Source organism: Trachymyrmex cornetzi, unplaced genomic scaffold, assembly GCF_001594075.2.
Source record: "Trachymyrmex cornetzi isolate Tcor2-1 unplaced genomic scaffold, Tcor1.1 scaffold803, whole genome shotgun sequence".
Lineage (NCBI taxonomy): Eukaryota > Metazoa > Arthropoda > Insecta > Hymenoptera > Formicidae > Trachymyrmex > Trachymyrmex cornetzi.
In genome coordinates, this window is record NW_017300140.1 from 128749 (window position 1) to 150260 (window position 21512).

A 21512-nucleotide genomic window follows, 5' to 3' on the forward strand; every position below is an offset into this window, starting at 1 on the left:
ATAATACACCGTATGGGACAATCGCGCGGTCCTTTATTTTCTCGTAAAGCCAACGACTATCGAAACGGGGCCCCGCAGTACTACTGCCGTCGTTTTCGACGGCAAATATATCGGCATACACATCTGCGCGATATTGCTGGTTCTGGCGACATTTACTGGCAGCTTTATAGTTATCGATTCCGACGGGTAGAAACGAAGGTTTCTCGAGTGACCGAAACCGAGACGCATTGTCAGCTCGAGACAATACTTGTGTTTCTGCAGGGTTTATGGACCAGGGATGAGTTTTTAAAACGCTCATTGAGTTTAATAATGGTAATTTCAAACACGTTTTGTTTCGAAATCTCTTTTCAAGATCTCACGGGGCAACGGACGCATCCAAAATGAGGCGATCCTTCGATCTGGCCAGAAGAAGGGACTCGGTGGATGTATTGCGACGCGCTGGTTTCTCTCTCATTCTTCGTCCATTTCAGCTTCCTTCATCATTAAAAACAGAATGCAATAACCGATCTTGGAACATCATCTGCGATATATAATACGGAAACGTCGACGAATCTTACGATAAGCAAGGTAACGTTAAATGACGTTCTAAACGTCAATAAAACGTTATTAAAACGTCATCTTGCTATACTTCGGAATATTTATTCCTCTCACGTCGACTGCAAAATAAAAGGTTAATTTTTATTACTTGTGTTACGAAAACGCAAATGATTTGAATTTTTCTAAAAACTTGAAATCGAAGCTACATTTCATATGTTAAAAAAGCTAATGCGACAATTATGTGAATAGAATGTTCAATTTATTATACTATAAATAAACACACACACACACAACAGATTTTTTTTATAGAATTCTATTTATAATTTGATTTGCTGCATATTTTGAGATATATGTATGTACACTTTAATACATGTGTTTCTGATTCTCTTTAAACGTTTCTTACATAGTATACAAAATTATAAGTCTGTCTTGAATCCCGACACAAATCGTCTAAATGGGCTTAACACGAAACGCGAGGTGAGAAACGGAGGGCAGAAAAAATTAGCACATCGCTATTTTCTCGCACTTTCGTCACAATGTAAGAACTGTTAATAACATTTTGTATGCTACTAACTGAGAAAATCCGACAGCAAATTAAGGTACAAGAGAAGGAAAAACATTACAAGAAGTCTTACGTTCTGAACACGTTGTGTTCAACAGTCACGTAAAACCAGTTGGATTGATTCGATATCGGGTCTTCTGGCCCATTCATCGTATTCTCGGGCCAAAGAAGTGGGTCGGTTCGCGGTATCCAATCTGTAGGGGCAACATACGTCTTGTTACAATAACGAGTCTGGCTTTATTTATAACAGAATAACTGTGCCGGATCGAGCTTTGCGCCGCGTTTGATCCTCTTCTCGTCCAGTATCAAATTTAGGAACACTTCCCATTTTTGCTGTACCTTTCCAAGGGGAAAATATTCAGTTACAAACGAAAGGAGATAAATGTCTAACTCACAATTTCTATAGTAGTTCATGTAAACAGCAAAACTGTTGATTTAGAAAATATCGCATTAGGCTACTTAAATAATAGAAATTGTGGGATAGGCACCTTTGGCATTTAGGTTGCATCAACTGTAAGCAAATAAGCTGTATTTGTTCTCAATTCATATTCTCCTTTTATGGATTATAATACTTATTCATCTAATCTAGAGAAAGGAAGAGAATTTATCTAATCGTATCTAGCGTTAAATTGCATCGACGTGACTGGTCCCTAGCTAACTGAGAATGACACGCCGAAAGAGGTCTTCTATAACAGGTAGCATCAGCTACTGGGTTACGATATGCAATTTTGTATCGACGATGCGCTCCGATGACGACTTCTCCCCGGTACAGTGCTTGCACTGCTAATTCTAAATCGTTGATACATATATCCCATCGCATCGCTCCGCGCCACGTCGTTTCGCTCTCGAGGCTCAATTAGAGACGTACGGATATATCATCGTGTGGCCAATTAAAATGTAGGAAACGAGAGAAGCTGCCGTTCTCCGTTCCGTTCTGTAAAGCCGCGGCATTGGGCCGTTCAGTAACTAATGTACGACATTCGGCTCTCCGCTCTTAATTCGTTCTCCGAGATCTGTCGATTTCTTTATTTTAAGAAAGCTATACATATATAAGTTTTCTCTCTCTCTCTCTCTCTCTCCTCATTGGCGAGCCGTTATTCCTCGGATTCCTTGATCCACCGTTAATGCACCGGAATTTCGGGACGAGCTAAAAGAGCCGCGGAACATGACAAACTTTAAGGCCATTGCCGGCCTCATCATGCTCATCCGGTCGAAAATAATTCATGTCCTTGATTATCTACGTGCTTTAAGGAGGAAACGCGGTGTTTCTAAAGACTACAATTTTCGTTACAGCTGACAATTAAATACACTTATGCCCGTTTCCACCAATGTAGTTTAACTTTACGTAATCTTGGTTCAACTTACTCTTCGTCTTTTTCTAGTTCAAAAGATTAGAAAAAGACGAAGAGTAAGTTAAACCGAGATTAAAGTTATTCTACGTTGGTGGAAATGGGCATTAAGCAATTACAATGAGATTTTAAAGCTTAAAATTTAAACTTTTAAGCCATATTTAGAAAATTCCTTTTGAATCTAAAAATATGAAATTTTCCGATAACTGCCATTTACAGGTTCAACGTAGGAACTCACTTCATTAGATTAGAACCTATTATAAATTTCTAGAGTCTACGTCAGGCCTGCAATCGAGTTGCACATTTCGACCGATTTTACTTATCGTCATTATCACTCTTTTTGTTTTATAGCATTTAGATCACGCGCGGAGACATCAAACGCTCGAACTTAGGGATGATATTAGCCATAACTCATACAGGGCACTATAGGGCTATAGGACTCTGAAACATATTGTCTCGCATTCACTGTTTACAAATTTTTATTATTGTCATTATAATTATAATTATTATTATGATGTTAGAAACTCAATTTATTATGTTAAAAATGATTTTTGAAATATTTTTTTCAGCGTGCAAACGTTTATTAACATACGTGTTCCATTTTGAAATGTTACTTTTGAATTTCTAACATAATAATAATATGGCAATGTGACGCAATATGTTTCAAGGTCTTACAGCCCTGTACGATTTACTAATATCATCCCTGAGTATGAGCGTTTTATGTCTCTGCGCGTAGTCTAAATCCTATGAAACAAAAGGAGTGGGGATGATGATAAGCAACATCGGTCGAAATGTGCAACTCGGCTGCAGGCCTGGTCTACGTCGTAAAACTAAAGTTCAAAGTACGAGCAAAATTTCGACTCGGGATTGTAAGTAAGAAATTGATCAGTCGATTGTTTCCTTAATATTCAATCGCAATCGGTTTTAATTCCTTACAGCTTAAGATTTTACGATTTAAAATCTCATTATAGACGTTGTTTTACGTATTTGCGGCAGTACAAATTTATAAAGCGTCATATTTAATTTATAAAATCGAAAAGTCTATAATGGAGAAAAATGGGACGCGAGTCGTTTCACCGAAGTCAATTGGCTAGTATTAGCTAAGTGCCGTACACGGGTAACCTGCAATCTTTAAATATTTTATCTAAACAAGAAAACATGGGTTTGGCAAGTATGATTCTGGGTCAGTCAAATATTGAGTAGCGATATAGACAGCAGCGCGAGCTGTTCAATCGTCAGCTGCAAAGAAGATCCGAATCTCAGTCTTTAGAGATTCTGGTTAACGATGATCACGCACTTGCGACTTTAATGGTCCTGTGATATCTCCTCGGAATACGTGCGTGATGAGGACGCTCGCTAAAATAAAGTAAGAAGCGAAAGTCACTCGTGCACGCGCGCGCGCAAACGTATTCTCGACAATAAAATCGAGAGTCCGCCGGATATGAATTTTCGTCGTTTTACGTAACGGCATTGAAAGAGCTATTAGAAGTAGCGTTCCTTGTCGTCGAAAGGACGAAACGGAAGCTACCGGTTCTATTGTTTCGCCACGGTTCACGCGCGTAAACCTACGATCGTCACGGAACGTCGCGCGGGCGTGCGTTTATCGTGTTCGCGAAAACAACCGGATGGTCATCTTGCGAAATAGAGGAAGGAAGAGCGATCCGGATGCTGGCCGGCCGCGGCTGCGGCGCTATCGGATTGTCCACCAACCAGTCTCTCTCGCGTGCAGCGATGCAATTTCGGGGATTGTAGCGCTAAGTGCTGCTCGTTGTAAAAAATACCTGCCCCGAGGAGTGAGCGGTTAACGATACTCTCGCAAATCGTTCGCCGTTTACGCGTGAGAAACGAATGAGGACGAAACTCGAGGCTTGGAGATGCCGGCCAGGTAGACGCGATCATTGAGGATCGGACTCGCGACGCGACGCGACGCGACGCGACGCGACGCGACGTACGGCGACGTTAATTCTAATTTCGCTCTGAAATCTAGAACGTACCCCGCCAGCTCGTAATCTACTTATGTCTCGATGTACAGCTATTGGACAATTTTGCGAGCTTTGATTTAATTACAACTACCGTAGGAGAGAAGGAGACGTATAGTTTCCTCATCAATGCGTGGAACAGTATAGACTTTAATGACGGTTACTTATCCCGATTAATATATTACCCACTTTATACTAGCTCGCCTCACTGCAGCATTCATTTCGAAAATCAGATATTTAGGTTAACGCAGTCATAATTTGATTTTCATGCGCTCGCACATGTTGAGAGAATTGCGCGACGTGGCTGATAGATGTGTTAAATTAATATTAATGATTGAAGAGATACGTCTACGTATCTCGTGTTTCTTCCCGAAAAGAAACGTGCTAACGTTCGCCCGGATACTCGCCGGGATATATTCCGCTGATAACAAATTAATCATACCATATTGCTCGCGAGTTTGAATGAGACGAACTGTCGCTGGCGAAAGCCATGTCTATGCCTATCGTACGTACGTATGTGATGCGCATGTGAGTTAGCGTATAATGACAGCGACAATGGTTGGGTGGTGAAAGTTGCACGCCATCAAGACGGCGCGAGCGAGGCATTCGTTGCACGTCTCGTACTTGCGGCGTGCGGTGTGAGAGAACGAGTATATTTATTTTCTTTCTACAAATCAATATTGGCAAATCCCAACTTCATTCTCCCGCACGGCGCACACGTGTCTATTTTTCATAATATTGATACGCGCGCGTCGGGAGCAACGCCCTCCTCTCATTTTTTTTCATTTTATAGGGCAAGATTAAAGCGCGGAAACGCTATTGTGTATCGATTATGTGATCTGTTCTGCGCTTGAGGGCACAATGTCTCAGGGCACTTAATAAGTTCTTTCCTCTCTGTCTCTATATATCCATCTACTTATCTTTCTCTGAAAATCATCTTCAGCAACGTGACTGCACGATGTGACAACTCTTCAATTATTGTGGCGAAGACCAAATGCCTTGTTTGGCTTTCTCAATTTAATAGAAACCGCACAATTTCACGCGGATAATAGAAATAAGCCGGCAAGATCTAAAAGCCTGACATAAATTGTTTCTGACACGCGCCGATTCGTCAATCCAACAAACCCCGATTCAGTAACAAAATGATCCCCTATTTCGTGATACTCATCGAGAGAATTTACATTAGCAGTTAATATAGAAGCAATCAGACGATATTAGCTGAAAGTCGTTGTGAATACAGTAGCACTTGGAGATAGTGACTACAGCATTCATAGACGACATAAATATAACGACTATTCTAGAGTATCCTTTACTCGATTGGTAATATGTAATGCAATGTCTGAGTAGGTTAATACATCTTGTTACGTGGGTGTTTATATTGCATCGCTCTTGTCATGCTAAAGGAAATAGTACCGTATATATGCGCACGTGCGGATCTATTACGTCTGCTAATAATAGATTGTATGCGCGTCGCATCCTCTGTAGCCAACTTCTTAGAAAGATTAAGTACTGAGAGAATCATATCGAGATATATATTGTACTATATGCTAAAAATGCATGCATATATGTGTCAGTGTGTATAAGAAGTGTGCAAACTGCTGCTTCACGATTCTAACTCTAATCCGCCTGATGTATTCTTCACTGTGATAAAGATCATTAAGTTCGCCCCGTCGCGTCGCGTCGCGTCGCGTCGCGTCGATCCTTTTTGTGCACCTTCCTCTGAGACGACTGTTGTCATTTTCACTCGAGGCCGCCGCGCAAACAACTTGTTCGTAATCATCGTGAGTAGCAGAGGCGGAGATTATTAGCAGCGGAAACAGGCTAACGAAATGGGACGATGACCAAGCACATTTGAGAGATCCGTGGAAGTCGTGGAAGTAGGACGGGCAAAGGGCACATTAGACGATTTTTCGAAGAAGATTCAAGTGCGGCTGCTGGCTGCGAAGGACGGTAAGTAGGTAAGTAGGTGCAAGGAGATGCTTTTTTTTTTTTTTATTATACGTCACCGGGACAGGCGCCTTCGCGAGCGAACAATAGTACATATATCGCGACTCGGGAGCCTCGGTATAATAACGTGTTAATAACGTTTTCCACAATGAATATAAATGTTCGGTTAGCGTTTTATCGTGGTAACAGACTGGACGTTGGGCGTTAGGCCTTAATAGATACAGGTTTCACTCATTAAAGTGAGATTTTCTGTCGTATACACAGAGTGTTGGGCGAAACTCGATTTACGGCATGCCGTTACGTACACTGTTTGTGCATCTACCAGTTGCGCGCACGCGGCGAAACGATGAAGCGTGGATACGATTTTAATTAAGAAAAAAAAAAAAAAAAATAGGAGGGAACTAATTATGTGCATTAACTACGAAGATTGGAAATTATGATAACGTAAACGCGAGTGCACTCGGGATGTAATTATTTCGTAGAACGGTTGTTTAGAGTTTATTTACAGTCGATTAGCGCGTAGCAGCCGCACCCAAAAATTAGTAGAACGCTACTCCACCTGGCATTCTCCGGAAAAAGTATTACGAAACAATGCAAGGCTAAAAGCGTAAAGTTCGTTCGCGATAAATTAATCGACGCTACTTAAAATCACCGTCGCGTTGCGCGTGTCGCGCGCTAACTTTCTCGTAGTACTCGCCGTGCATAAGTTGGCTGAGAAATTGCGACGGGAAAGAATAAACCACCGCGATTTGCTTATGAATGAATCCCGGTAATTAACAGAAATATTAAGTGGCACGGCTTTCCTCGTCACCCAGGGGGTACCGTGCCCGGACGCGTTCCCGTTTTTTTACATGGCGGGAATCCCCAGGAGGCCTACACCATGCCACACGTTCTGCGACGTGTGGAAAATAATATCAACGCGAAAACAGAAGAATTATATGTTATTCTATTCAATTTTAGTATTTTATTCTATTTGTCATATACGATTATTCGTGGATATGTGCAAAGCCTCGTAAGAATGTTCATATTCCTAACATTTTTTTTACGTCACTTCCGTATTTAAGGAGGTTGTAAGGCAAATCCATTTTTTTTATGTTAAGTATTACTTGAAAAAATTACAGATTATTCTAAATTGCATTTACAAGTAATACAACAAAATTAGAGACAGTTGACCATCTGGATCAAAAGTTATTTCAATAAAAAGTAATATTTTTTTAATTTGTACTCTAATAGAAATATATGAAAATGTATTGTAAAATAATGATAAAAATCTCAAGTTTTTTTTATATAAGTATTTTATGAATTCAAAAATATTTAATACTTAAAATATTTATATTAAAAAATTTAGATTTTTGTTATTACTTAAAAAATTTTTGTTTATAACAATAATATCAAATAAAATAAATAATCTGTAAAAATGTGTTGCTCAATAAACTCAGAATGTTATGAACACAACTTTCACATGTATGTAGTTTGTTTAAAGCGTAAATATTAATATATGTGTTTTATGCCCTTACAACCTCCTTAAACGGTCATGAACGATATCGGCAGACGTGTATCTTTTTCGTGAACAATTTAACATTGTTCTCATTATGTAATAGACTGAATCTTATTATTTCATTAAATCAAAAATCTTCTTCCTCTTACGTTAGGCCTCTGCTCTGTGTTACACTTCTCTTGTGGTGCGTACACTGATTATTTAATTGCCGCAATTATATATGGATCAAAAATATCTTCATTATATATCAAAATTATCCAACATAATCGAATAAAAGTATTTTGAAATTTTACGAAATATTATGTACTTAGAAAAAAATCTCAAAATTACAAGACCTTAACCTTTTAATTATATGTGTTTTTTTAGAAATAAAGTTGAATTTATATCGCGATATAGAAGAAGAGGATTAGTGATATTTACCGTACTTTTGACAAAAAACGTGATGCCATGTTGGCGGAAATCGTGCGTGCACATACCTTTCGACGTTAATGATCCGTCGAAATGTAATTTTGTCGGAAAGCTTACGTTTTGTTTTTTTCTACATACTGAAACACTGTTACCGAAAACGCTCACTCCGATAGAGATACCGTCGTACATCACGCATCATGCACGCTCGATTTTTACGCTGCCGGGATCGTTCATATATAGCGGAACAAATGGAAAACCTTACATTACTACGACCGATAAACTCCACGTAATATCGGTGTATCTTATATACGCTAAGCACTTATACCCAATAGATGTAATACCTCTGCGATGCTATCTGACGTATATACAGACCAATTTGAAACGCAGTCGCCGATAACGCGATCGAGACTAGGGGTCTGTGGTACGCGATAAACCGATCACGTGAACTCAAGAGGTGCACACGCTCTACCGGAACGGAGCCTTATATATCCTGGAAGTTATTGATCATCCCTTTGCTTCAGTCAGGTCAGGTCGGTCGTGCTCGGTGCACGTGCGCAGATTCTTTCCACCCGATGCCGAAGCGCGGAAACGCTACCCGCGGTTGTGTCTTATTCAACGTTTTTGAGAAAGATTAATTCATCGCGGTGTATAAACTAATTTTACAAATGAGCTATTCTTAAGTATTTTATCTTTGGCCTAATTATTGACGTTGTTGAGACATGACGATTTTTATTATTTGAGGAATATTTATCAAAGATTATATAATTGTGAAGATGATATTGCATATGGAAGATTAATTGAAATATACTTATAAAAGTTTTAAAAATACACTATTAATTATAATTATTTATTATTTTTGGTATTTGAAGAATTCTATGTGATAAATTGTCACAAACTATTATATTGAGTCTTTGAAGAGTTAATTTTTTTAAATGTTGGTGAGTTAGATTTTTTATGTTATTTCGTCATTATGCTTTCATTACAAATAAAATCATCACAAATAAAAATAGAAATTATTCTTGTACGTTTTCTAATTTAAATTTACTTATTTATTAAAAATTATCATTTTATCTGTAATTTTATATTTATTTCCTTTTTAACATCTTCTTTTTTTTCTTTTTACTAAATTAAAAATATTTAACTAACAAAAAATGGTAGACAACAAAAAGTAACGACTAAAGAAAATCTACAGAACATATGAGGAGCCTGTATAAGATGATTTGTAAGATTAGGACGTCTGTTAGACGTCTGTTAAACTTTCACGTTGTTGGGAAGCGAAACCAAGTATAATTGCGGTCATCTAAAATGAATACCCAAGTCACATTGTAGTTGTAAAGTTTGTATCTCAGGTTCTACATAACTGAAACCGTTTTACAATTGTCATGTTTCTTGCTTTCCTTTAATAATTAAATCAACCAATGTACCTACAAATCTAACTTTATTTGATTAATGATTTTTATAAAATCTTTCTTCTCTCTCTCTCTCTCTCTCTCTCTCCATGTGATGTTTGATATAATGATAGCATTTTATTTTTCTTATCTATGGTAATTAATATCTTATATTTTATTTTACTTTAAGAGACACATAACTTCAATACTTCTCATATTTATTGTGGCTTTAAAAGATACAAAGAAAAATGTATCTTTAACACTCTATATATACAAAGTCATTCTTCATTCTTCCGACAATCATTTTTTATTAATTATGAAAATTTTGAAAACTTTTTTATTTTAAAATAAGAAATAACATAACATATAACTGTATATAACAACTCTATATAAAATCCTAAAATAGTATTATGTACATATATACGTAGCATAAAGAAAGAGTTATGAATTCTATATGTGAATACAATATAAATAATTATGATATTTAGTGAATACATATTTATGAGTTTTTTGCTAAATAAGACTAAAAGATTAACCGAAACATGTATGTATAAGTGTTTCTCTTATGATTTAATGTAAAATATCTAAAAGAAAAAACTGCGCACCAATTTACAGTGCCAATTCTTAATTGCCCGTTTATCATTTGTTCATCATTTTTGAATTTATTATCTTGGGAATTTAACAGGGTTGGAGATAGTGCCAAGTTAAAAAGATAAAAGTTAAGTTCAAAAGTTAAAAATTAATTAATTTTAACTTAACTTAATTATAATTTAGAATCTTAACTTTTTAACTTTATTTAGTTACATTTTATCCGTAACTATTAACTTTTTATTTAATTTTTTTTAAGTTAGGTCTCAGACATAATACGCGGCAATAGGGATAGCTTAAAATGAGATGAAAATTGCAAAAGTGAGTAAATTTACTAGGTGTTGACCAATGATATTATAAATATTCTAGTGAATTTGCTCACTTTTGTAATTTTCATTTCATTTCAAATTACACAATCGACCCCCAGATTTCAATCTGTCAGAAACCGTGTATTTTGGTGTTATCTAGTTTCTGATAGGTTGAAAGGTCTATTATTCCTTATTATTAAAATATAACACATCAATACCATCTTCGGCTCACGTGAGCTGACATTGACCGACTGTTTAGTGCAAGAGGACTCATTTTTGATAATTTGCGAGAAAAGATGTCCGACAAAAATTTCAAAATGGCTTTATTACTTAAATTTAATAAGTATATCCCTTGTAGAAAAGTACTATTGAGCACTAGGAGTATTTTGAGACGCTACTGTAGCAGTGCAGAAGTGTTCAGGTAAGATACAAAATTCAGGAAACGAATATGCATCACAGAAAGTAACTATTAAAATAACGTTATTTAAAAAAAAAGCGCTTTCAGAGACTCTATAAGAACACTCTGATCGAGCTAGGAGTAAGTAACAGATTTCATTTACATATGCCTCTTTATAGGGATCAGCGTCATTTTCTCCTTACGGAAAACGAGTCCATCTTGCGGCAATACTGCATACTATGCCGCTTGCAGAGTATATGTACGCTGTAGACGCCGCCAAGCAAGCGGTGTAATACGCAGTACTGCCGCAAGATGGACTCGTTTTCCATAAGGAGAAAATGACGCTGATTCCTATAAAAAGGCATATGTAAATGAAATCTGTTACTTACTCCTAGCTCGATCAGAGTGTTCTTATAGAATCTCTGAAAGCGCTTTTTTTAAAAATAGAATTATTAATAGTTAGTTTCTGTGATGCATACTCGTTTCCTGCATTTTGTATCTTGCCGAAACGCGGATATATAGATCTTAGTACTACTCAGCACTACTGAACACTTCTGCACTACTACAGTAGTAGTGTAATAGTGCAGTAGTGTGCTGTAGTACTGTAGTAATAGTACAGTAGTGCCTCAAAATACTCCTAGTGCTCAGTAGTACTTTTCTACAAGGAATGTGAATAAAATATTCAAACAGTATATATGAACAAAATATGTAAATAGAATATAGAGCATTTTCTAAATGAAGTATACATTTGTCATTTCCGTTATTTGTAAGACTGAAACCCTGGAATCTTGAAATAAAAAAATAAAAAGAAACAAATTTAACATTTCAATTACTTGTTTTTATTAACTTAACTTTTAATTCAATTAATTTCATTATAAATTATAACTTGTATCTTAACTAAGTTAAATTTCCAAGATTGTTAACTTTAACTTAAGGGGATGCTGGAGTGACGGTCATATTTAATCAAGGTCGATAGTACAGACTCTTTTAAATTCCAAATTCGATAATAGTGACATCTTTCATTCATTTCTTATACTTGTCATATATCGTTGTGTCTCGCTCAAACGTATTTGTTCTTATCTAACATATTGCAACGCCATCTCTTAGAAAGAGATCAACTAAAATACTGCTCGGTTTCATGGCTTCACGTCAATTTTATTCGTAGTATACGAACAAAATTTTTGGCGACTCTTTTCTCTTATACCAAAGCCTCTATCTCATTTCTAAAAGCATAGGATTGTTCTTCGAGGTTTTCTGCAGGCTGCTGGCTACTTATTTTAAACGGGTAAAATCCGAAACTCTTATATGCAGCACATATTGTGACTGCAGGAGCTGGTGACAAAACTACAATTTTTAATTTTCTTTCATTTTTCGCATTAAATTGTAGCTGGCAGCCTGTGTTGTTGTCGATACTTTAATTGTGGAGAAGGACTTTTCAATCCATAAACACAATTAAGAGAAAAGAGTCTTTAAAAATTAATGGTAAAACAGGACAGTACAGCATCCCCTTAACTTAGTTAAAAAAAAAAGTTAACTTACCCAACTCTGGAATTTAGTTCTCGAATATATTTATGGGTGTTTTTTTCTATTTATTAACGTAATCATTCAGTGGAAATATAATCCACTAAATGATTATATTAACTATATTATATATTATAAATATTATATTTTATCAAGAAAATATAATCATAGAAAGAATAATAGTCGATCTCTAAAAAATGTTTTCAAACACTTTTAATTATCGAAAATATATGACTAATTTGATTACATATTTTAATATACTTATTCTCATTTTTCCTAAACATTAATTTGTTTATTTTTATATTTTTTTCTCTACAAATATTCATTTGACTTTATATTGTTCTATTCAAAGTGAATAATATCAGATATTTGATTTAATGTATAATTTACTTAACAATAAATGTATTTTTAATTACTTTGTAACTATATCACATTGTCGATATTGTAGAAATTTCTCTGTTTGCATGATAGTTAGCAAAATGTAGCTAGATGGCAGAATACGCTATTTCCAGCAGTTATAGTAGTCAGCCACAGAGGCTACAGCAGATACTAGGAAGTGCTGCGCAATTTCGTGCTGTGGTATTAATTCAAGAAAAATATTACGTTTGTTTAACAGTTTAAATATTAATAGACCATTAAATATCGAAAAGAGATCAACGATATTCGATATCTTAAATATAATATCAGCAAATACAGACATTTTATTGGGTACGTATATGATTTTAGACCTGTTCTTTTTAGCTGAACTTCTTGCATGGTTCATCTTTATTCTTTTTCTCTTCAACGTGGAGAAAAAGAAGAAAGATGAATCGTGCAAAAACTTTAGCTTAAAAAAAGACAAACCTATTGTGTACTGATGGTGTACTTTATACAGAATATGATACTTTCAGTCACTAGGTGGCGATATATAGCAGAACGATAATCCAGTGAGCTTTATACTACAGTATAGTATATAATATACTATATTATATATAAAGAACAATATAGATTGTAGTATATATAAAACTCACTATAATTTAGTATTTATTGCAATAATCGTATATCATTGTATGACATTTATATTGGCGAAATGTTATCACAGCTATTCATATTTTAATCTAAGGAAATAAAATAAAATAGCCATTTTATTTGTTGTTTTTCCATGTCAAAGTAATAAAATCGTGTTTTATTTTAAGACGTGTTTCGTCTCGAATTTTACATAAAAATCTATAAACTATACAGATATAATTATATAAATAAACGCAATTATTTTGCTATTAAATACAAGCGAAACAAAAATTGCATTTAGAAAAATATTTAATTACTAATGATATATTATACAATAATTAAGTTGTATACTTACTGCTACATACAAATTAATAATTGAAGGCAACATTTTTATTTTTTTCAGAACAATACGTATCTTAATGAATACTAAAACATATAAGAGCGAAAACATTGTAAAACGATAACATAACAGATAAAAGATATCGATACTTCTCTCTTGATATAATATATAAAAAATGGGAAAATTGAAGAGAATACCGAAACCATTTATAAAAATTAAGCGTCTCTTGAGAAAAAAAAAAGTAATTCCATTGGGTCAAGAAATTAAGAAACGTGTACGCTGGAAAGGGGAACGAGAAATGCACGCTAAGTTGGAGGCTACAATAAACTTTGAGACTTTGAAAATTACAGCAGACTCACTAGTGGATGTAGATTACACAAAAAGCATGTCAATAATGTCGATTTACGATCGTAATTATAGAAATCCCATACAAGAAAGCATTTCCGAAGATTCCGTGCATATCAGATCCGATATGACGCATGAGTTAAACAATTTAAGTATCATCGATGAAAGTGAAGACGATTATATTGTAAATGCGCCGCAGCGGAACATTGGATCTGATATTTTACAGAAAACTTCTTTCCTTTATATAAGCGACAATAGCGAGCCAAACATATACGATAGAATAAGAAATATTGTTATGTTGTAGAATGTAAATGAAGTTAGCCTATTTTTAATATTTGGAGATTAAGCGTTACCTTACGCATTTAATATAAATAATTTATTTATTTATTTTACGAAATTAAATATATTTTTTATTTCTTTTATATAAGCGACAATAGCGAGTCAAATACATATATACGATGGAATAAGAAATATTGTTATGTCATAGAATGTAAATGAAGTTAGCTTATTTTAAAGATTTGGAGATTAAGTGTTACACCTTACGCATTTAATATAAGTTATTTATTTTACGAATTATGTAGTATACGTCCCTGCATGTATTTTATAAATTTTAATATACTATACTACTTAATCTTATCTTAACCTTGCGAAAATAATATAATTATTTATTTTTATTACTTATTGAATATACTTATGGGTTACAATTAAGATGTAATTATTTAAAAATTATTTGACATCGAAAAATATACTTAATTAATATTAATATTGTAATAATAAGTTTTTATCGTTATTTATCGAGATATTTAAATAGAATATAAGTAACGAAATTACTCTTTTTTATAATTTATGTGTGTGTTGTTATTTGAATATTTTTTAAATATAATTCTTAATATAAAATTAGAATTTTTATTAACCAAAAATCACAAAAAATATTATTAATTTCATTATTCCACTCTCAATATTAAATTAAACAATACATGAGTTCCATAAAGTAGATGAGCAACTTCTTTGCAAAGAAGTATATTGGGTTGCCTAACAATACGGGCTACGAATGTATGCCTTGAGCTATGAATATGTGGAGCATGTTCTAATTTAACTGGAGTATGAAAAATGCGGAAAAAATATATTCGATTGACACTATAAGCTTAGATTTATTTTATATAATCAGAATAGTCCATAATTTCAGTAACTGTACTCGATTATATATTAAAATATTACATTAACTTGTCTTTGATTCTAAAATAAAAAAGTTTAAATATTTCAAATTTTCCTTTAAAAATGTACATTTGATTTCTTCAATTTAATCAAATTAAAAATATTGAGTTGGAAGAATTGCTGCAAATTCTATATACGCTTCATACATAGACGTAAGATTCAGATTTTGTGCGCTTGCGGGAATTTATATAATTATAGTGGCGGTTTTGTAGCGATTTATAATTATTGCGTTCTTCGCGTCATTTATTTAACGTATTTATATTTTTAAGGAATTCTCGCACCATGAGTTTACGTTTTGTTCATAATCGAGATGCTTCGATGCAACTCGATGCGCCAGAATCGATTATACAGCAAGGTTGTTATTGAGGTTTCACGTTTCGGCTTGAAGCCGTACTGCGCTATAGTTATAAAGTACCGGTTTTTGGACGTTTCGTACTGAATAGCACCATCATCATATAAATTATAATCTCGTTAGAATGTAACTTGTGTGTATATTCGATATTTTAACCCTTAATCTGTCAGTTCACGATTACATCCATTTAAAATATAGTGGATAAAGAGTGTTTCGAGTAAAACGAAATTGCAATATTCTTTTTTTTTTGTACAAATAAGTATATAGAGGCGAAGGTAGTTTTTATTGCTTAAAAACAAACCAAATGTAGAAATAAATACTGTATGAAAAAAGATTTGACAACTGTGATATAAGTACCAAATTCCATGCAACTAATTACGTTACATGTATCTAACATAATGAAAAGATCTGATTGCATCAACAGTCTTCGTAATTTGCTGTTATTCTTTTTTAATTAACGGAGAAAGAAAGCTTGTTTAACTAAGGTTGGCGTCGAGTCGGCGCAATTGATTCTACGGGCTAATTGCACTCAGCAGATCTCCGCTTCGTATGTAGAGCGGTCCAAAACGACGCAGGGAGAAATAACGCGTTGAACCGGTCGGAAGAGCGGCAGAACGCTGCGCGGAGTGGAGGAGCGGACGAGATGCAACAAAAGGCACGTTGGGGCCACGTTGGGTCGGGCTTTGGAATGGAACTGGAAACGAAAGGCCTGTAGAGGCAAGGGCGGGGAGTGCTTGGATGCCATGCCAGCCGCATGGTATACGTGTGTCGATGCAAGTGAGGTGACGGTACACGCCGGACGGAGCGGCTGGAGGAGTCGGTCAGTCAGTCACTCAGTCGCACTCGCACTACTCGCAGTCGGCGAGTCGCTCTCGACTGCGCGGCGCGATCGCGTGGGCGTCTTGCTTCTTCTCTTCTCTTCTTTTTACTCTTTTTTTTTTTATTTTTATTTTCTTATCCCATATTCTGTGCATATTCGGTGTTTTAACTTGGTAACAAGAAAACTTAACTCAGGAGGACTCCGTCTTTCACCAGCGGAATTATTTTGCGATCCAAGCGGAATGCGCCATGCCGGGTGATCGCTGAGAAAAAAGTAAGAACCTTTTGCTTATTTTATTAATTTAGAAAAACGTTATAAGAAGGGGGTCCTGCAAGACCACCGTATGAGGAGTTTGGAGCGCGAGTTAACTCTGGCAAAATTCCTGCAAAATCTGCTTTGTATATGAAGTCGTGTATTTAATAAGATCTTTAATCAGGTCTTAATTCGTGTATGGAATTAACTTGCTCTACTCCGCTGTATATACTGGTAATTGTATGTGAGAAACATAATATTCCGGATCGTGTTCATAAAGTAGATTTGAGATAAATTTCTCAATAGAAAATTCATTGCTCGTATCACTTCCTTTTCTTTTTTATTTTTCGTTGAGTAGACGCTGGTGTGATCCAGAACAAATATAAGATAAGCACATTCATGACGCATGTAGAAATTGTAACTGAATTCCATTGGAATACTTCTTACCGGTGATAATTCTCTCTCTTATTCAAAATTGTTGTTTCTGTAAGTACACGTATGCTAACGCAAGGAGAAAATGTGAGAGAAAAATCTTCTAATGGTGTATCGATGAAAAATATTTCTAAAATTAAATATTTTTTAAATTTTAAATAATTTTAAAATAAATTCTGAAATATTTCGTATTTTACATGGTAGGGAGATGTAGAATACATGTATGTATAATTATACAGATTGGAAATATGTATACCCGAGTTATTTGTATACTTGGAACTAAGAAGTCAACATCGAATAAAAGACTTCTAGGAAATACATAGCTTTAAATAAATCGCTGACAAATGAAAAAAATAGTAAAAATGATTAACATAAATAATAGTTAAAATTTATTTTATAAGAAGAAGAACTTAAAATCTGTGAACTAAAAATTTATCTTTTATGTTGAAATTTATAAAATATTAAACTAGAAATGTGTATCCGCGCATTATCGCGCGCACTCGTGAGATTAACTCGATAAGATGTGTAATATCACACGTTTGACTTAACACACGTTTCTCAGTACGATGTACAGTTAACTGCATGTGCGAAACTTTTATTGAAGACCGGTGTTTACAGTAAATTGTACATATACATATGAATACTTAATGGTCATCTGAATATTCTACATTAGATTTCGTATGAATATGTAAACACGCGATAAAAATGTATCAAAGAAATCTTTGAGCGTCTTCTCTTAATTTTATCGATCATTCTTAGAACTCTATGTTCAGTGATGGCTTTTTTAATTCACATTAAGAAATCGAATCCTATTGAGACACAGACAGAATTATCTTTTTTATTTTTTGCCTATACAAAATTTCCGTACGAAATTAATTTATAAATAAATAACCGACAGAATATTTGCATTCAGACTCTAGTTTTGTTTTTATAGTCTACTATATAAATTAACAATTAATTGAAATTTTATTTTTTTAGCACCTTTAGATGTCACTTTGCTCCGATTTTCCGTTAATTCTCGCAAACCCATTTTTTCACGACGCACATTTTTTCGTACATACTGTCGTTACGATAAAAAAAATGCCCGGTTAATGTAATGTCTCATGATAAAACTTGCAACTTCTACTTTCGAACAGACCGCGTAGGCGCACGTGATACTTTGTACGCACGTGCGCCTGGATTTACGCACGAATAAATCCTTAAATCGCTCTTGCGTTTAATGTTACGTTTTGAACTGCTACCGCGTCATTGTCTCTTACGATACGTCACGTGCGAACATAAAAAGTCCCCCAGGGTTCTTTTTATGAAGGACAAAAAAACCATCTGTTAACGATATCCACGTTATATTTATAATTTTCCTTTCATAATGCTTCCTTCACAGAGTCTATTACTTAATCTCTTCGGACATCTAATAAGGTGCATCCACAATAGAAGGAATATGGAATTAGGAATAAGGAATAAAGATTTTTCAACCTATCGGTTACACCGGAATACACGGTTTCTGATAGGTTGGAATCGTTATTCCTTATTTCTAATTCTTTATTCCTTCTATTGCGGCCGTATCATTATCGCGAATCAAAAATTTTTTTATTCTTTACCTGCGTTTGAGAGTGACTCAAAATGAATGAATAAAAGATCGTGACAACCTTTGAGATTTGTTATGAATCGAAACCTATCCTGCGCGCGTAATATCATTCACGATGACTCTTGTACGCCTTACTCATTCTTCTTCCGAACAACGCCTGAATTCTCTTTAAGCATAGCTTGCACAATGCGCTGAACCAAGTCATTATTATCTAATAATAATAGCTCTATTCATAACGTCTCAATCCTATCGGTTAGGCTTACTTAGCGTAAGTGCATGTCACGAAAATGTGCAATGCGCATGAAGTCCCTGAAACCAATTGTTAAAGTTTGGAAAGAAAAGCGTCGTACAGGCCTTGAGAATTAAAAGGAAAAAATTATTCAACAATATACTCTCTATACCGTGAAAACTTTTTACCTCTGCGGGTTTTCTGCAGCTCAAGCATGCTCAGAGTAAAATAGACAAACGGTTAATCCATTCTATTTGCATAGTATTACATAAAAGTTATTTTACACGATAAACTCAGAACGCACTTAAACTTTAGCTTGACTCATCCTCCAGCGGAGGATTCTACGTGCAGCGCAATAGATTCGCTAAAGTCCTCATTCAAGAGATAGTAGTTTGTCATTTATCTGCAATCTGCGCTTACTCATTTACAGCATGTTTACATGTTATTAAATTAGTCGTGCTTCCGCAAGAATTCATCTCACGACAGATGCGGAATAGCATTCAACATATTTTATCTGCGACCGGATTTTTCATGCGCGATAGTCACTCGCCAGACTCTACGACAACATCTCTCTTGTTTATCAACTCGTAATTAATCATTTCTGTTTGCGAAATATTTTCGTTAAACGCATACGAGTTCAACTTCGTTTATTCGCTAGCAAATATTTACGTGCGCAGGCCATTCGTTGAAATTTGACGCATCGCGATTTGCATTTTATATCACACGTGAATATAAAAGTTCTTCCTCCCTCGCTGTGTCGGTACTTTATCAACGAGTGAATTCGGAACGCGCGACAGATAAAAGCGAGCGTGAAACTTGTTCTCTCATTTCTGAATTCTCTTCACTGAGAGAAATGTGAAGAAACGTTCGCAAACTCCCCAACCTATCGACGCGCCATTGGGAGTCGGTCGTGTAAACTGCAAGTGAAAGTACACGAATAATTGCGCGCAGTGATTATGCTCGAAACCGTTCGCGTCACGTACAAGTGCCATTGTGAAATTTTTCTGCGTCTTGATATGGAATATTACGTTACCATCATGCTGCGACCAGCAGAATGCAAAGTCTCACATTACTTGATAGCGCAACGTAAGGAACGTTTCCAATTCCTACATACGTACACATTCCGACGCCTTGGACGTATGTTGGACTTGAAGAAGCTTTGAATTCGAGTCGATTAATATATATACATATGTGGTTTTTTTTATTGTTCCTTCTTTGTCTTATATCAAGATAATCAAAACGGAAACGAGTCCATATCTCTATCCGCAAAACCACGATCGTGCGGTGGATTTCGCGCGTCAGCGAAAAGTTTCACTTGCTCGGTGTGTAGAAATCATCATTATTAAAATAGACGCTTGCCGTCTAAAATATGTACTTGGTCCACGACGTGTTGCAGTGGCACGAACAGGAGAATTCCTCAACATCTCGTTTTACATATGAAACTAGCTTCCTGATATGAAGAGAGAGAAAGAAATACATACACCCGCACAATATCGCCACAATTAGTATCGTTAAAGAAATTAATAATGTATCTGCCGCTCGCGTTTTCAGACTTTCTATATAATTAGCGCAAAATCTAAGTGGCAGTGAGAGCGGATGATTTATAGCTGAAGATAAGAGCGATCAGTCGCAGAATCTCGTCTTTCTACAGCGGAAGGTTTCGCACTGCGCTGAAGGAATTTGCTTTTCCTGCTTTTTTTACGAAGACGTATTAGGGAAATCTTCTTTTATTGAACTAACTTAACTTAACTCGGGATCTACCGATGAAGAAATGAAAAGTGCAAGCGCCGCGTGGAGTTCTGCAGACTTCCAACCGGAAGTGAAAATAAAATGCATATCCTTCTAATGCATGCCTCATTGCACCTCTTGTCGAGGTTTTCTACTCATCATCGGGAAACGCCCCGGAAGCCGCCGCCGTGCGTAGAAAGTTCGATGCGTTTATCATTGTTTTTTTTATCGCATATTTGTGTATCGCAATGACGATAGTGAAACCAGAAAGTAAATTTATGCATTGATTTCGCTAATATCTACCTATTTGTGCATTCATATAGAAAACAAAAATTCTGAAATAAAATAAAATATTATGACCGCGTTACGCACCAAGAACTTAAAATATATACATAAATTATTTTTTGCTCTTTACTTTGATACAAAGAAACAGCATTTGATTTTATAGTTTTCGCATTTTTTGTTGCACGATTTTAATTCATATGTAATATTGTAATATTAATTATTTTAAAAGAAACTATTAGAAGCGCGCAGATAACATCTTTTAAGCATGGGTAAAATTTTTAATTGAATGTTTTCGCTGAATTGATATAACAGTATTTGAATTAGAGATAAATCTATGAATTGTTGTAATTACACTTTAATTGGGATATTACAGCTTTAGCGGCGAAAGAATTAAATGGAACGGAGAGAGAGAGAGAGAGAGAGAGAGAGAGAGAGAGAGAGAGAGAGAGAGAGAGAGAGA

The 21512-nt window shown here is 35.2% G+C and overlaps 2 protein-coding genes across 4 annotated transcripts in view; both read left to right on the forward strand.

Moving 5' to 3' along the window:
* Nucleotides 1-21512, forward strand: part of LOC108768529 (uncharacterized) — a 74488-nt gene that overhangs the window by 17062 nt on the left and 35914 nt on the right. For 2 of the 3 annotated variants that reach the window (XM_018518980.1, XM_018518982.1), the window contains exon 1: nucleotides 16442-16814. The exons of the other annotated variant lie outside the window; for it this stretch is intronic. The gene's annotated coding sequence lies outside the window, so the exon portion shown is untranslated. Of the gene's footprint in view, nucleotides 1-16441; nucleotides 16815-21512 lie in introns of those variants that run through there. 3 annotated transcript variants of the gene reach the window in all.
* On the forward strand, nucleotides 13014-14458 carry LOC108768516 (uncharacterized). Its single transcript, XM_018518967.1, has 2 exons — nucleotides 13014-13190; nucleotides 13873-14458. The coding sequence occupies exon 2, from the start codon at nucleotides 13985-13987 to the stop codon at nucleotides 14456-14458; it is 474 nt and encodes a 157-aa protein (XP_018374469.1). The 5' UTR covers nucleotides 13014-13190; nucleotides 13873-13984.